Source organism: Lampetra fluviatilis, chromosome 57 (genome assembly GCF_964198595.1).
Source record: "Lampetra fluviatilis chromosome 57, kcLamFluv1.1, whole genome shotgun sequence".
Lineage (NCBI taxonomy): Eukaryota > Metazoa > Chordata > Hyperoartia > Petromyzontiformes > Petromyzontidae > Lampetra > Lampetra fluviatilis.
Window position 1 is genome coordinate 8,196,751 of NC_136331.1, and position 15,258 is coordinate 8,212,008.

At 44.6% G+C, this 15,258-nt stretch overlaps 1 protein-coding gene across 1 annotated transcript; it reads right to left on the reverse strand.

Moving 5' to 3' along the window:
- Positions 1 to 536: 536 nt before the first annotated feature.
- On the reverse strand, positions 537 to 15,258 carry LOC144950409 (intelectin-1a-like). The gene is made up of 8 exons (XM_078880521.1): positions 15,204 to 15,258; positions 12,291 to 12,440; positions 11,101 to 11,235; positions 8,955 to 9,208; positions 5,873 to 6,031; positions 4,196 to 4,319; positions 2,615 to 2,718; positions 537 to 689 (listed from the first exon to the last, which is right to left on the reverse strand). The coding sequence occupies exons 1-8, from the start codon at positions 15,256 to 15,258 to the stop codon at positions 537 to 539; spliced, it is 1,134 nt and encodes a 377-aa protein (XP_078736647.1).

A 15,258-nucleotide genomic window follows, 5' to 3' on the forward strand; every position in this document is an offset into this window, starting at 1 on the left:
GAAGTGGCAATTTAGTTTTTGTCTACGACGTGTTTGCAAAAGGGTCTTTTGTAATGCAAGTCTTGCCATTATTTATTGCGTAGCCTAACCCAACAAAATGAAATTCACTAATAGGGTTTTTCCCCTTTTTTCTGGCAACAAAACTAACACCTTTAGCAAGGAATCATGTTTACATTAACCACAATACTTGCAGTCAAATGCAAACAAAAAACAATACTCTGATAATGTATGCATTGTCCTTGAAACTGATTGGTCCACACCAGAGACAGCCAAAAGGCATCATCTGGTCGAACACCATATGAGACTAGGCTCTAAAGAAAGCTGTCTCTGGTGTGGACTAATCAATTTCAAGGACAATGCATAAATTATCAGAGTATTGTTATTTGTTTGCATTTGACTGCAAGTATTGTGGTTAATGTAAACATGATTCCTTGCAAAAGGTGTCAGTTTTGTTGCCAGAAAAAAAAGGGGAAAACCCTTATTAGTATATATTGGTACTGGCAAAGGAGGTCCCATGATGTAAAAAATGAAATTCGTCAGCGGTAGAAGATGAGTACGGATGCCTCCAACAACTTCTTGGAGCAGCTCCAGCTGATCTGCGTCCCGTAGCCGTCCCAGTCGAAGGCGGAGAAGTCGCCGCACTGTCTCGGAGACTGCTGGGGAACGTATCCTGCACCGCCGATGCAGTACTGCAGAGAGACAAGCACGGATTAGAGTTCTCGGCTGAAGCAAAGTCACACATCGACATGGCTGAGAAATTGGGGAAGAGCGGAGTCTGAGATCGGCGTTTATGTACGGTGAACCTCTCGGTTATACGGTTAAACACTCGGTTATCCGTGAGCAGGTTTTCTGGGTTGTACCATGTTTGAAAAATGTGTAAGAACCATGTATGCAGATATCGGTTCGGTTATTATCTGCGCTTCACTCATTGAGGGTCGGTGACTCAGCGTCTACGTTTCTTTAAATAAATGTAAACCGTTAATTTCGTGTGTGAAGTGTTTTTAATGGAGGCAGTTGTAACTATTTATTTGCCATCCACTGCAGCAAGCCTGCCTTTTGTTGTCACTCGTTAAATGTCAAATGACGTGTGTGCTACCCAAAATATTCAGAATTTTAGGACACATGCATAAAATTTGGTAACAAAAAAAATAAAAGTTATCTGCCTTCTTCTTTAATATGCCATTTTTTGGGGGATTGCAACAGATTACAAATTTGATGTTGAGATTTCATATCCATTTGACTGCTTCAGGAATAGCCACCTGGATTTGTTTCAGATCGCTGTTGAATGATCCGATTGGACAATTGTTCACGACACGTTACATGGTCTGAGGTATCCAGTTCTCTGTGATCAGAGAGATATATATACATTTTTGTGTGCCCTTAACAGTTTTTCGTGAGTGGCCATACTCATCACCCACTCCTAAGGCTTCGTCTAAGTAGACTCGATTATCCGCGTGCGGTTTATCCAATTTCTGGATTAACTGTGCACCTGAGATTTTGACGTAAATTAAAAACTCATGGATTCTCCCTTAAGCACGAATTAATCATCTAAAAACAGGCCCACTCTGTCTACTTGACGGACCTGTTCTCCACCTGAGGACGGCTGCTTGCGTTGTGGCCGAAACGTCGTGAGAATTATTTTACTATGTTTTATTTTTATTATTTTATTATTTCCCTGTGTTATTCTTGGAAATGTTTTTTACAAGCCACGTGCTTAAACCGAACAAATATGTGCTCCGGTTAGTCCGAAATCCACGTGATCGCCTCTACAGTACAGTAGTAGCATATATTTACAACAGTGGGCGGAGTTTGATTGATGTTGATTGGCGTGGCTCTGCTATCTACTTAGTGAGCTGAGTCTTCTGCGATCGTTAGTATTCATTATAAGTTGAAAGAGTAACAGTAGAAATCGTCAGTTGTGCTTAATTTTGAGTGCTTTATCCGATCATGTATTTGTGAGTGTTAATTTGTGAAACTGTGCGTGTGTTTGTGTATGGACTTTTGTAATTAAACAGGTGAAGGAGAGAATGTATTGCTCATTTTTGGTTCATTAGCATACCAAATTTCATAATTTATACATATACTCGTGTTTTTTTTGCAAAGAGATCCTCGTTAAATAGTTCTATTTTGGATTATCCGCGGCCATCCTTGCCGTCGTTAGCGTGGATAATTAATCGAGTCTCCTGTATGTGCAATTGCTATACAGCAGAGGTGGTGGAGACCCTTTTCTTTACTACAGAATAGGACTTTCCACCGCCTCAGTTGATCCAACCGCACATTAACACGCAACTTAGTGTTATCCAATAACAATGCAAACAAAAAAACTGAAATAGGGCTCGCGTTCACAGACGGACTGAGTGAGCGCTGGCAAAACTCACAGAACGCAAAGTGCTGCCAGTTGGGGCATTTACGTTACCAACGACAAAACCAAAGAGTACGTTACCAGTGATGGATGCGTGCCTTTCACAGGCCTATTTTTGAGGTGTTTATGGCCCTATCAAATGAGGTGACGGGGGGGGTTAGTTTCCCCGGGCTCTGCTTTACCGTATGGGGCGAGTGTAACATGACATCACTCTCAACACCGTGTGTCGGATGGTGCAAATGCTCCTCTCACATGCTCGGTGTTGCACTTGAGAGCCATGACCCCGGAGCAGAGGGCGAATGGGGCTTTCTCCGTGTTGAACACTCGGAACTGCACAAACCCTGGCCGTGTTTCACCTGTAGTGGGGGGGGGGGGTGAATCGTTGTTCGGTCGATCTACTGCTGGATGAAGGAGTCCTCAGTCACCCGCCCATATTTCTACGACGCAATAATCCACCTCGAACCTGATTTCATATTCTCTACAGTCGAACCCCCTCTCAACCACGGTACTTGGTTCCACGAAAGCGGTCGCTAAGCGATTTGGTAATTAAACGAGAATAGGAGATGCACGTTAAAGGCTTAATTCGTTCAGATCGCATCGAAAGTTATCATTTTTCACCGAATTTTTTTTAATTTTAGCTATTTAAACAATGGATATCAATACATAAAGATACCAACAACATTATAAACACATAGTATTAACATTAACACGGTTAATCAATGCATTAATTCATATTTACTGTACCTACAACAGCCCGTCGTTAACAAGGGAATGGTCGGTAAGTAAACACATTGGGCTCTATGGAGGCACTACACATTACACTTCTATATACACTCCACTACTATACACTACACATTGGGCTGTATGGAGGCCTGTCGTTAAGTGATTAGTCGTTAACAGGGGTGGTCGTTGAGAGGGGTATTTCCTCAGTGGATCACCCCTCGTTCATCCCAAGACCCCCTAATCTCTCCCCATTATAACCACGACCATTACTGTTCTTCCTTCACATTCTCTCTCCATGGCGACCACTCATTCTCCGTCCATCCAATGCGTTCATCGTCATTTGCTCTCGTATAAAACAAGGTTTCACTTAATTCACGCATCACCGGTCCGCCCATCACTTCCTCTCGTCTTATTGTATTCACCTCGTCTTCACCATTACGTTCATACATACGGTTGTTAGTACTCAAGGCGCTAAAAAAATATGACAAGACGAGATGCTCCATTCCTTGCCTATTACTCAGTCTTCATTCGTGACCATCGCTCTGCCGAACTAAAGTTCCGCGATTCTGTTAATTAAGTACGACCGATCGTTCACAAGTCGTATGATTAAAAATAATAACAGTCTATCTTATTGGTTCTTTCGGCAAAGTCACGTAGAATGGAAATAATAAAGTAATAAAATAAAACATAATAAAACTTCTTTTATTTTATTATTTTATTTTATTATGTTTTGTTTTATTTTATTATTTTATTATTTCCATTCTACGTGACTTTGCCGAAAGAACCAAGAAGATGAACCCCTGCAGTCACGAAAGCTTTAAATCGAAAAATAACAGTCTAATTGCGGTTCGTTCATAAGTATGGATATTCGTAAGCGAGACTTTCGTATCTCGGGGATTGCCTATGTTCACACTAGCAGCATGGAAAATGGAGGCTTGCTGTAGACCTGCTAAGCGTGATATACTGTACATATTGTTGTGTTTTACAGACATTACAAGTAAATGTGGTGCCATCAATGTGAAGTCCCTCCTCTCTTCATTTCGAACGTGCAACATGTTTCGTGCGTGAACCCAATTTTGACGAGTTAAACGCTCGGTAAAAGTCACTCACCTATACAGTTAGGGCAGATGAGTGAGTTGACAACATTGTTGCTTCCAAAATCGTAAACTATTGGGTAAAAAGGTCCATTATTGATTTGACAGGTGCCTGAACCGAACGTCAATGGGTAGAAATTCTGAAATATAAACAGTGCAAACAATTAGATTTTAACAAGGGCGAGACTACTGTCCCTGCAGATTTGTGTGAAAAATAGATTTTTGGTATAACAAACCTTAAACCCTCACCCCAACCTTAACTCTAAGGCCTATCCCCTAACCCGTAAACCTAAACCCAACCCCTATCCATTTCCCTGAATGTTACCTGTAAGCATGAATCTCTTACTTTATGCATGAGTTAAAATGTATTGTAGAGACATTGGCGCATTTGACCATGTTTTTTTAACAACAACAACAACAAAGATCAAATTTACGTAACTGTTCAGCTATTACAGCATTTAGAAGCGTTTTAAAACGTGCTATTAATTACTAGTTACAAAGCAACACTAAATAATTTAACAGTGGGCAATACATGGATTGCGTTCCGTCCGCGAATCGCGAAGATACTTTTTTGTGAATCTCGGGGAAAAACAAAATTAGATCATGAGCATGACGTCACAGTGGCATCCAGAGTGCTGCTTGGTCGTGATTGGCTGAGGGCAGGTGGGTGACTGGGTGGTACTTTCGGCCCCCTTCCTCCAGACACACGTACGCGGACACGTGACTTGCAGGTGAGCGTGTGTGTGTGTATTGGCACTGTGTGTTGGTACATATGGGGAGCGGTAGTGTAGTGGTTATCGCACTGCGCTACGGAACCCGGCGACCCGGGTTCCCGCTCACGGCTGACACCAGTGGCGATTTTCTGAACCAGTTCTGGGCCTTGCCAAGGTCAACTCAGCCTCAAATGAGTACCTTGTGATGTGTGTAAACATCGCCACTTGGAAGAGAAAGGCGGCCGGGCCTGGTGCTGGCCACCCACCCATGTGTGTGCTGTTCCGGCCTTCATAGGTGCTTGCTAACAGCACTTGCCCCAACAGTATGTTAAGGATATACAGGGGATCTTTGTCTTTGTGTACACCCGGAGCTCAGATACATGCTGCACATGTAACCCCCCCTGCCCCCTCGCCCGAAATCCACAACTGCCCAAAACATCATGGGCAATCGCACACGAGCGCATGGGGCCATGTATGTGTAATGACTAGTGGCCACGGGAGGTAATGACAGAGGAGTCAGTTGTGAGTGCGAAGGGACTGGTGGCCACGGGAGGTAATGACAGAGGAGTCAGTTGTGAGTGTGAAGGGACTGGTGGCCACGGGAGATAATGACAGGGGAGTCAGCAGACAGTGTGGATGCACTAGTGGCCACGCGAAGTCATGACAGGGGTGTCCGCTGTGAGTGCGAAGGGACTGGTGGCTACGGGAATGATCGAGAAGGGAGCGGGGTCAAGTGACGGAAGAGGACGGTGGAGTCTGCTGGTGAAGCGAGCGTCCAGAGTCAGCGAGAATGGTCGAGAAGGGGGGCGTGGCCTCGGTCCGTATATAAGGGAGATGCGCGGGAGACTCGGGGATGTTGCAGTGGGGGTCTCCGCCTGTGTCAAGTGAACGTGACTTCACTAAAGTTCCATCTCAAGAAAAGTGTGTCAAGTTGTCATGGTATATGTATGTATGTTGAACTTCTTTCACACCGTACATACCTTGTATAAGGAGTAAAGGTTCCCCCCGAGGGGTTCCAGAAAGCCGACTTCCGTGTGGTAGCGCAGGATCGCCGACTGCTTCCACTGGTGCAAAGGTGTCCCATTTGGGACGTGCCATATCGCGATATCGTCCGAGTCAAGGTCATAGTATCCCTCGTTCTGAACGCACACATGTGCGCGCCACACAAAAACGGCATTAGACGGATAAAAAATAAACATTTGGGAGGCTTAATCTGCATACAGGGGCTCCTCTACTTAAGAACATTCAACTTTCAGAATTACAAACAAACCTGTCCAGTCGTCTGTTCGGATGGAGAGTCGTTCAACCGCTGAGCATTAGATGGCGATGGTGGCATCTACATCTGCAGAATGCGAAGAACCAGTGGAATCTACATCTACAGGAGATTATTAAACGTTTGAAGCCATTCTCCGTGTTTGGTGTACATGCCGTTCAACGTGTTTGGAATCGACGGGGCTAAAGTTGGACTTACGAACAAATCGACTTACAAACAGACCTCTGGAACCTAACTCGTTCGTAAGTAGAGGAGTCCCTGTACATTGTGAGCTGCCAGCCACTCTCTCTTTAAGTCCCGCCCACTTTCACATAGTCACACCCACTCCCCCCACTAGCCCCTCCCCCACAGTGAGTAGCTCTGCCACTGACCGCCCCGTCCCCACCTGCTGTTCAGATAGCCACTTTCATGGCTCCGCCCATTACTGAGATAGCCACGCCTAGTAGTCAGCGTTTCCCCCTCCCCTCTTTGTGTATGCTGTCGACCATGTGGTTAGAACAAAAAAAATCAACTGAGAAAAAAGTTTAACCTATGACAAAATTATTTTGGGTTTCTTTTTCTTTGCAAACGCTTCAGTACACCAGGACACACCGTCCGATTATCAGATCGTCCAGGGAAAAAATAATACAACGATGTTATTATTGTTGTGTTTTTCTAATGCGCCTGGACCCATCCGAGTGGCAGCTGAGCCTGTCATCAAAACTACAATCTCGAGGAGAAAAACTAAAACAAATATCGGTGACAAATACACCAACTTAAAAAATTCCGCTCCACTACGATCGTTTTAAATGGACAATATCATAAATTCCATATTCCCATGGTAGTTGCCAGTCACTCTATATCACAACCACTGTTAACTTTCCATACTGCGGTATTTATTGTATTGACCCCGAGTAGGACAAAGGGCATGTGGACACTCAACGAGGATTTGAACTTGTGTGTTCTGTGCTGTTAATTGTAAATTAATCATTGTGCAGCATCAATGGGGTGTCGTTGGAATTAAACATAGAGGGTCTGTGGCACAATTATTTGTGTATTAAAGTCACTCCGTCCATTTGAGTCAGTAATTCCTGGGGTTGGTCACAGACACTGACATTGGGTTAACAACTCGGTGGTTATAGGAGGCCTCAGGCATACTCTCATGTGATACAGCACACAGATATATCTACTTTGAATGTGGGTGCTGTAACACTGGATCTGTGGCACAATTTTCAGATTACTAAAGTCACCCAGTCCATTTGGGTCAGCAATTCCTGTGGTTGATCACAGACACTGACCTCGGGTTAATAGATCGGTGGCTACAGTAGGCCTGGGGTATAATCTCATGTGATACAGCACGCTGATAAATTTGCTTTGAATGTGTGACATAACGTTGAACATTTTCAAGAAATAGATTAAACTTACGGACTAGGCAGGACATTGCTGCGCCTGTAGGGTCCTGGAAAGGCGTCGGCGTGAAAGCGTGTCCAAAGTGGCTCGTAATTAAATATTGGCAGGAATCCCGGGACTGGGTTATTAGACCGCTTTACATTCCCGTTACAAGTCAGTTACACTTGTTCATAGGCCCCGGCTGGGACAGATTGCCTTGGATCAAGCTTAATCGACTGGAATATGGCTACGGTCGATTTGGTAGCTACTGCGTAGCTGTCCAACAAAACAGCTGTCCACATTAGCGAGGGAATTTTTCCCCTTACAGCGGCGGCCAGAGTGTTTGATTTAACTCGACGGCGTGGCAATAAAAGGTGGTCGAGTGATTTTGATTGTGCGTGTGTGCGGTGGCTTGGGGAATAGCAACTTAAATGTCGATATTCAAGTTTGAAAGCCAAGCGATGGCCATTGGTGTCCCTCCTCCTGCTGCTGCTGCTTCAGTTGTATTTGCAAAGTTGGCAGGAGTTGACAATGTGGTCCACGTCTGGCAATGCGCTCTCCGTTTGAAAATGCGTCCTGCGGCTTGCAATGCGCTCTGCTCTTTACAAATGCGCTCTCGGGCATAGAATGTGCTCTAGGGTTTGGTCAGTATTCATATTATTGGTTCTTTCAGTAAAGTCACGTAGAAGGGAAATAATAAAATAATACAAATTTTACATAATAAAATTCTCACGACGTTTCGGCCACAACGCAAGCAGCCGTCCTCAGGTGAAGAACAGAGCTGTCGGAAAGACCGCGTCCTAATGGTTTGGTCAGTGTTTCCTCTGCTGTACCACCTTTAAAGACGATGAACGGATCCGGGATGAAGGGTCATGCCGGAATCTCATTGAGTCATGATTCTCCATTTGTTTTCGGAGAGCCGTGACACCAAACGGCTTCATCAGTGGCATCCAACAATAGAAACGAGTCCGGGACGTCGCCGTAGGACGTCCGTTTGATGCCTTTGCTGGCAAACGCAAGAACGGCGAGCAGAACTGACCTTATTCTTATGTTTTTTCGGTAAAATCACGTAGGTAAAAAAATTAAAATAAATAAAAGTAAAATAAAATTAAAATAAAATAAAAATCACGACGTTTCGGAGGCAACACAAGCTTCCGTCTTCAGGTGGAACCGTCACAGCACGATTGCTGTATCAAGTAAATGAGAGATTCCAAGAGATACTACCCCGTATATATACTGGTTGAGGGGGGGGTGAGCCAGGACAGGCCCCCTTTTTATTATTATGGTCGTGATTTTTATTTTATTTTTTATTTTATTTTACTTTTATTAATTTAAATTTTTCACCTACGTGACTTTACCGAAAAAAACTAAGAATATGAATCCTTGCAGTCACGAAAGCTTTAAATCGAAATAGAACTGACCTTGTAATCGGTGTCGGTGGCGGAAAGGATCTTGTTGAAGACATTGAGGTTGGTCCAGTTCTCGTCACCATCCACGAAGATCGGCAACGGGTTGCTGCCTTGCTGGCTGGACCAGCGGTCTCCGATGGCGCACTTGGCCGCGATGTTGTTCTCGTGGACGCTGGCGACCAGGGTCCAGCCCCCTCCCTTGGTGTGCATGTCGCAGAACGCCTGGTAGAGCTTGCCTTCCTTCGTCTGCAGCGAGTAGATGCCATCTGTGCGTGAATACAATGCGCATCGGGAGAGAGAGATCGTGACCAGGGGCAAGGAGTGCAACCATGGGGGGGGGGGGCCCGGGGGGTTATGTGGCAGCAGCGTTATGCGACGCACACATGACCCCAGTTGGCTACAGATAAACAAGTTACACACATTTTATGAAAATTAAGAATAGAAGTTTCCATGATAGAGCTGCTCACCCCAAGCTATAAATGCTCTGACAGTGCCTTGTCTTTGTGCTGTTCTCCTCTGCGTTGTTCCCCGCTCTAACACTGCTGGTGAGACAAGGCCATGAACGAGGCTGTCTCTGGGGTAGGCCAATCAGTTTCAAAGACAATACTATCAGAGCATGTGTGTTTGCATATTCACCACAAGTACGTGTGGTTACTAATAGGGTTTTCCCCCTTTTTTCTGGCAACAAAACTGACACCTTTACATTAACCACAATACTTGCAGTCAAATGCAAACAAAAAACAATACTCTGATAATTTATGCATTGTCTTTGAAACTGATTAGTCCACACCAGAGACAGCTTTCTTTAGAGCCTAGTCTCATATGGTGTTCGACCAGATGACGCCAAAAGGCGCACAGTTCAAAGACAACGCACTACCAGAGTAATGAGAGCTCGGGTTGATCAGCTACATCATGGGACCAGAAAAAAGGGGAAAAACCCCTATCAGTATATTTTGGTACTGGCAAAGGAGGTCCCATGATGTACGTGTGGTTAATTAAGACTTGATTCCTTGCAAAAGGTTTCTATTTGGTGTTTGAACATCTGAACCACCTGTGTTATTGCCAGAAAGGATAAAACTTATTATTATTCTTTTGCATGTGTAGTAGAGTTCACGACTCTTGGACGCCGGAGTTGGAGGCACACGGGTTTATTCACACAGCACGGTTGTGGCATACAACACTAGAGGGGGTGTCGGCCCCCTCACCCGGCTAGCTGGGGATACACGCGCTAGCTACTCCTAGCCTGCCTCCTAGTCCTCCACTAACGGGCTAGGGGAGGCTATCTGGCCCGACACTGGTAAGTCGGGCCCGGTACCCAGAGTCCCAGACCAGCGCTGACAAGAGCACCGGCTCTGGATCTCGGGACCACGCCGCTGGCTCGGTCCTGTTCGGCCCTGATAAGGACGGCGAACCAGGGGAGTCCAGGGCTCTAGCTAAGACGTCTTCAGTCTTCACTGGTTAGCTTAACAGGTTCCCTGAGCCCTCCGATACATCCCCTTTTATACCCAACCCCCCGCTGAGGGGTGGGGCCCCGGGGGATCATAACTCCGAATCAGCCCCCCCCCCAGGGTGCCTGGCGCGGACGTCGTAGAGAGCACCTCCCCGTGCACTCACGTAGCCCCGCCCACTGTGTTTGTTTGCCATAAGCTGCCATGCATAACGGGCTCTCTCTCTAACACCCCTACACATGCATTGATTCTGGCAAAAAAGGTCCCATGATAAGTAAAAAATATATATATACACGTGTTTTGAATTGTTTTTTTAAATATAGGAGAACAATACAATTTAGTTATAGCCTATATATTTATTGCAAGGAGTTAAACAAAGAAAAAAACCGTAGGGATTTCAGTTCAAGTGAGTCGGGAGAAAGAAGGGGTCGGCGAGCACAGTCGTATCTTGCATAGCCACCAACTTGCATAGCCACCCACTTGCATAGCCACCCACCCCCGTTGCAATAAGTCGTTGTGCCCCCTGTGCAGGTGCTTCCGATAGCATCGATGTGCAGAAGGCCTGGGACGAGGAATGAGTTGGCAAAGAGGACAAGAAAGGGAGCCCCAACCATTCGCGGGGAGAATGCCAGGACATGGAATTGTTACCGAACAGAACAGCCACGTCCTCGACGCCGAAGATAAATGGATGTGATGTTTTTCAGGATTACCTTTGGTTGTGCCTGTCGTCTCTTTTATCTCCAGGCAGGATCTCGGGTACTTTTTGCAGCACGCATCCGCTAGATTTTTGGCACAGCTGGTCCAGTCGTATGAATTGTCGCATGTCTTCTTGGTAATCGTAATGCCTGCAGACACACCTCATGCAGTTTAATACGTAGGCTTTCGCGACCAATATTATTAATAATAACAAAGCACCAAATAGGTTACTACTCCAGCCTACCGGTGTGTTGGAGAAGTAGTCACTATTTGGCGCTGTGTTTACGTGACAAATCCCTTACTAATTGGCTGTGTCGGATGGTGGAGGGTTTCGACACATTCATACTTACGCGATCTAAGTTAAAAACATTTACACCTCATGCAACCCGATTTCATACTCAAGCATTCTGATTCCACTAGTCAGACCACTCTTATGTTCTATTAGAAACTCGCTGATCATTTTTAAACCGACAATTCTCGTTTTCTGAGTTCGGAGAGTAGTGAGGCAGTGGTTAGTGCGCTACATTATGATCCCGATCACTTTCAATCCTGGCCGCGGCTAACAAGTGCTGATTTTACATCAAAATCAATCCAGCTCCCCACACCCCCCCCCCCCCCCCCCCATTTTTGTATTCAGCTCTCCCCGGCCGATGTGGTTACTGTGGTGAGAAACCACATTAGCCAATCAACCCCCATGACCAACAAGGCAAGTGAGAATGCACGATTTAATGCCATGAACCTCTTGGGCGACAGAACATCGATCGATCCCCTGGTCTCTCCGGGCCCAACAGCTCAATACTTTGTTCTCCTGCCCACTTTGTGGCCCAAGCGTGGTGAGATTCTGCAGTGGCGAAATGTTAACTAACTCGCCTGGTACACAGGAGGTCGTGGGTTTAATCCCGACCCGAACGCCTGCTGCTGCTGTATATTTGGAGTTTGTATATTTCACGCCGTGGTCACGTGGGATTTTTCTCTGGGTCCTCCCGTTTCCCCCCCCACATTTAAACACACGGGTTTAGAGCATTCGGTAGCTATACATTTCCACGTGCTAATCCACTTTGTTGAGCTATCATTTGTGGCCAGGTCGCTTCTGAAAAAAGAACTGTATAGCTCAGTGGGCCTTACATGGTAAAAAAAAAATAATAAAGTTTAGTGGAGTACAACACGCGGAATTATAGCGAATCGTTGGAGCGTGCTGACCTACCACCGTCGTCAGAAGCACTGAAGAAGTTTGGGTACTTGACCGGTCCCCTCACCGGGGTGACACCATTGGTGGGGATTATTTCGACGGCAAGGCCGCTAATGGCTTGAGTGACGTTGTCCGCCCGTGTCCATCTGCCACCGACAGCCGCAGCTGGAAGACCGCACGGACGTGCGCCGCATGATCCGTGAGCACGATTGGCGGCGACGTACGGTCAGATTCGCGTCCGGCACTGTTAGTCCGACCCCCTCCGTCTAGCAACCATTGTTTAAAAAACAAAGAGGGCAGTCAGGGCCAGTCCTCGAAAATATGGTTGGCTGTCGGACAGCGCTGTTAGGTTTAAGGACATCAGTGTATGAACTTCACCGCTTACGCTGTCAAATCCGGGGGAAATGATCAAGCATGCACTTAGAGAGACTCACACTGTTTTAAAGTGGGCTGGGGGAATTGACATCACTCCGTCAAAGATCTTAAGGGGGGCGAGGGAGAATGCTTCTATACACAAAAGTGGGGGGGGGGGGAATGTGTGGAAATTATATTTGTGAATACTGTTACAAATCAGCACTGTTATGACTTGCCCACAATTATCCTTCCACATTTGGGAAGCCGACAGTTGGTTAAATTAGGAATGTTTCCTTTCAACCGTGATGTGTTTCTTGCGCGTGAAGGCTCAAAATATGCCAAGTAGCCAAGCAAAGTTGTAACAGTGTTATTATTTTTCGATTTAAAGCTTTCGTGACTGCAGGGATTCATATTCTTGGTTCTTTCAGTAAAGTCACGTAGAAGGGAAATAATAAAATAATAAAAATAAAACATAATAAAATAAAATTCTCACGACGTTTCGGCCACAACACAAGCAGCCGTCCTCAGGTGAAGACAGAAGAGAGAGCTGTCATTGGAGCGCTGTCTTTCAGACAGCTCTGTTTCTTCACCTGAGGACGGTTGCTTGTGTTGTGACCGAAACGTCGTGAGAATTTTATTTTATCATGTTTTATTTTTATTATTTTATTATTTCCCTTCTACGTGACTTTACCGAAAGAACCAAGAAGATGAGTGTTATTATTCACAATTGATTTTGGGTTAGGACACGCACTGACTGGGCCATCCCCCTCCACAGCGAAACAAATGGAAATTTCCATGGCTACAATCGTTGAACAAACGTGCCAATTATTATTTTTTTCAGCTCACCAGTAAGTTGAACAACCATTTTCACAACTCTTTGTTTTTTTCGGTAAAGTCACGTAAGGTAAAAATTATAAAATAAATGAAATCACGACGTTTCTGAGGCAACACAAGCTTCCGTCTTCAGGTGGAAACGTCACAGCAAAATGACTGTATCAGTAATTTTAAACTTCTGATACAGTCATTTTGCTGTATCAGTAATTTTGCTGTATCAGTAATTTTGCTGTGACGGTTCCACCTGAAGACGGAAGCTTGTGTTGCCTCCGAAACGTCGTGATTTCATTTATTTTTATTTTTTTACCTACGTGACTTTGCCGAAACAACCAAAGAGTATGAATCCTGCAGTCACGAAAACATCAAATCTAGAACCATTTTCACAATCCGATTTCGTAATTAAGCTGCTCCACAAAGTACAAATTCAGCCGAAGCTATTCCAACTTTGGCCGCATTTGTGGGTTGTCGTTTAGATGCAATAAATAAGCCGAAACAATTAAATAATGGACGAAGCAAATCGGAATATATCGATGCTCAAACGCTGAATGCAAAGTTCAAATTCTTGTACATACATAGTTGTGAACCATTGCAAAATATATCGTATTAAACTTCACTTTAAGAACAGCATTAAAATGTCAGCATCACAAGTAAAACATTCCCGTGAAATGGAGGCCCAGATGAAATAATACGTTACGGAGAAATATATCTTTGAGTGCAATTCCAAAAGTTGTGAAATTAACTGCTTCAGTGACTACGGCTTTATGTCAAATAAAAAAAACCCATCAAGAATATTACCCTCAACGCTCAATGCACGCGGACTTGTTCTTGTCGATGTTTTCGAGTGCCTTTTCTAACCGTGCATTATTAACTTGACGTGAGTCGATGAACTTTGCCTCTCGTGTTGGCAGCGCGCGACTTTGGAGTTCTCTTCCCGATCGCGTCTGAGGTTTTGCTCCCCATGGTGGCGACGTTCAAATCACGGCCAAAGGCGGCCGGCCCAGTTCTATAACACTGGTCAACACACTTTTTCTGGCATAAGGTATTCCAACGGTTTTAATGTTAGTTTGGGGTGCTGATTCCAAATCTGGCATCAGTTTTTGTCTATCACATCAGGTTTTTGAGATATCAAATATTGCATTTTCAATAAAAACTGCAGAATAAAAATATTACATAAATGTGGATATCTACATAAAATGATATTATAAACACACTATCCTAAAAATACAGCACCATATTTTAACACCAAAGCAGTCACTGACTCGCAACAACTTGCAATCATAAGTGACAGAGTTAATTTCGGGTAAAATCAATTAAAATGGGGTATGCCGATAGCATAAAATGAGATGTGATAGAGCAAATCTGAGATCAGATTTGGAATCAGCACCCTGAAATTAGTCTAAAACAGCTGCAAAAGTACAGGCCAGAAAAAAAATTGTTGACCAGTGTAATTTAGCCTCCTGATTATATTTTAGCATCTTAATTATTTTACCGTTTTTTATAATGCTGTGTCTTCTCCTTATATAAGTGGATTATTATTTTGTTCACATTTGGCTTTTGTAAATGTTTAGTTTGATCTTAACTCGTGTGAAGTGGCATTGAACCTTGCGCTTCGAAAGTGTGCTCTACAAATAGAGATAAAAAAACCATTATTACCTCGGAAGCGGACATTGTCGTAAAGACGTGAATTACAAAACTAAGAAATCGACGAGTTCATTCATTTAAAAAAATCGAGAAACTTACACACAAGTGCCGCGCTGGTGGTGAGAAACAACAGCAACGCTCCCAGAGTCCCCAT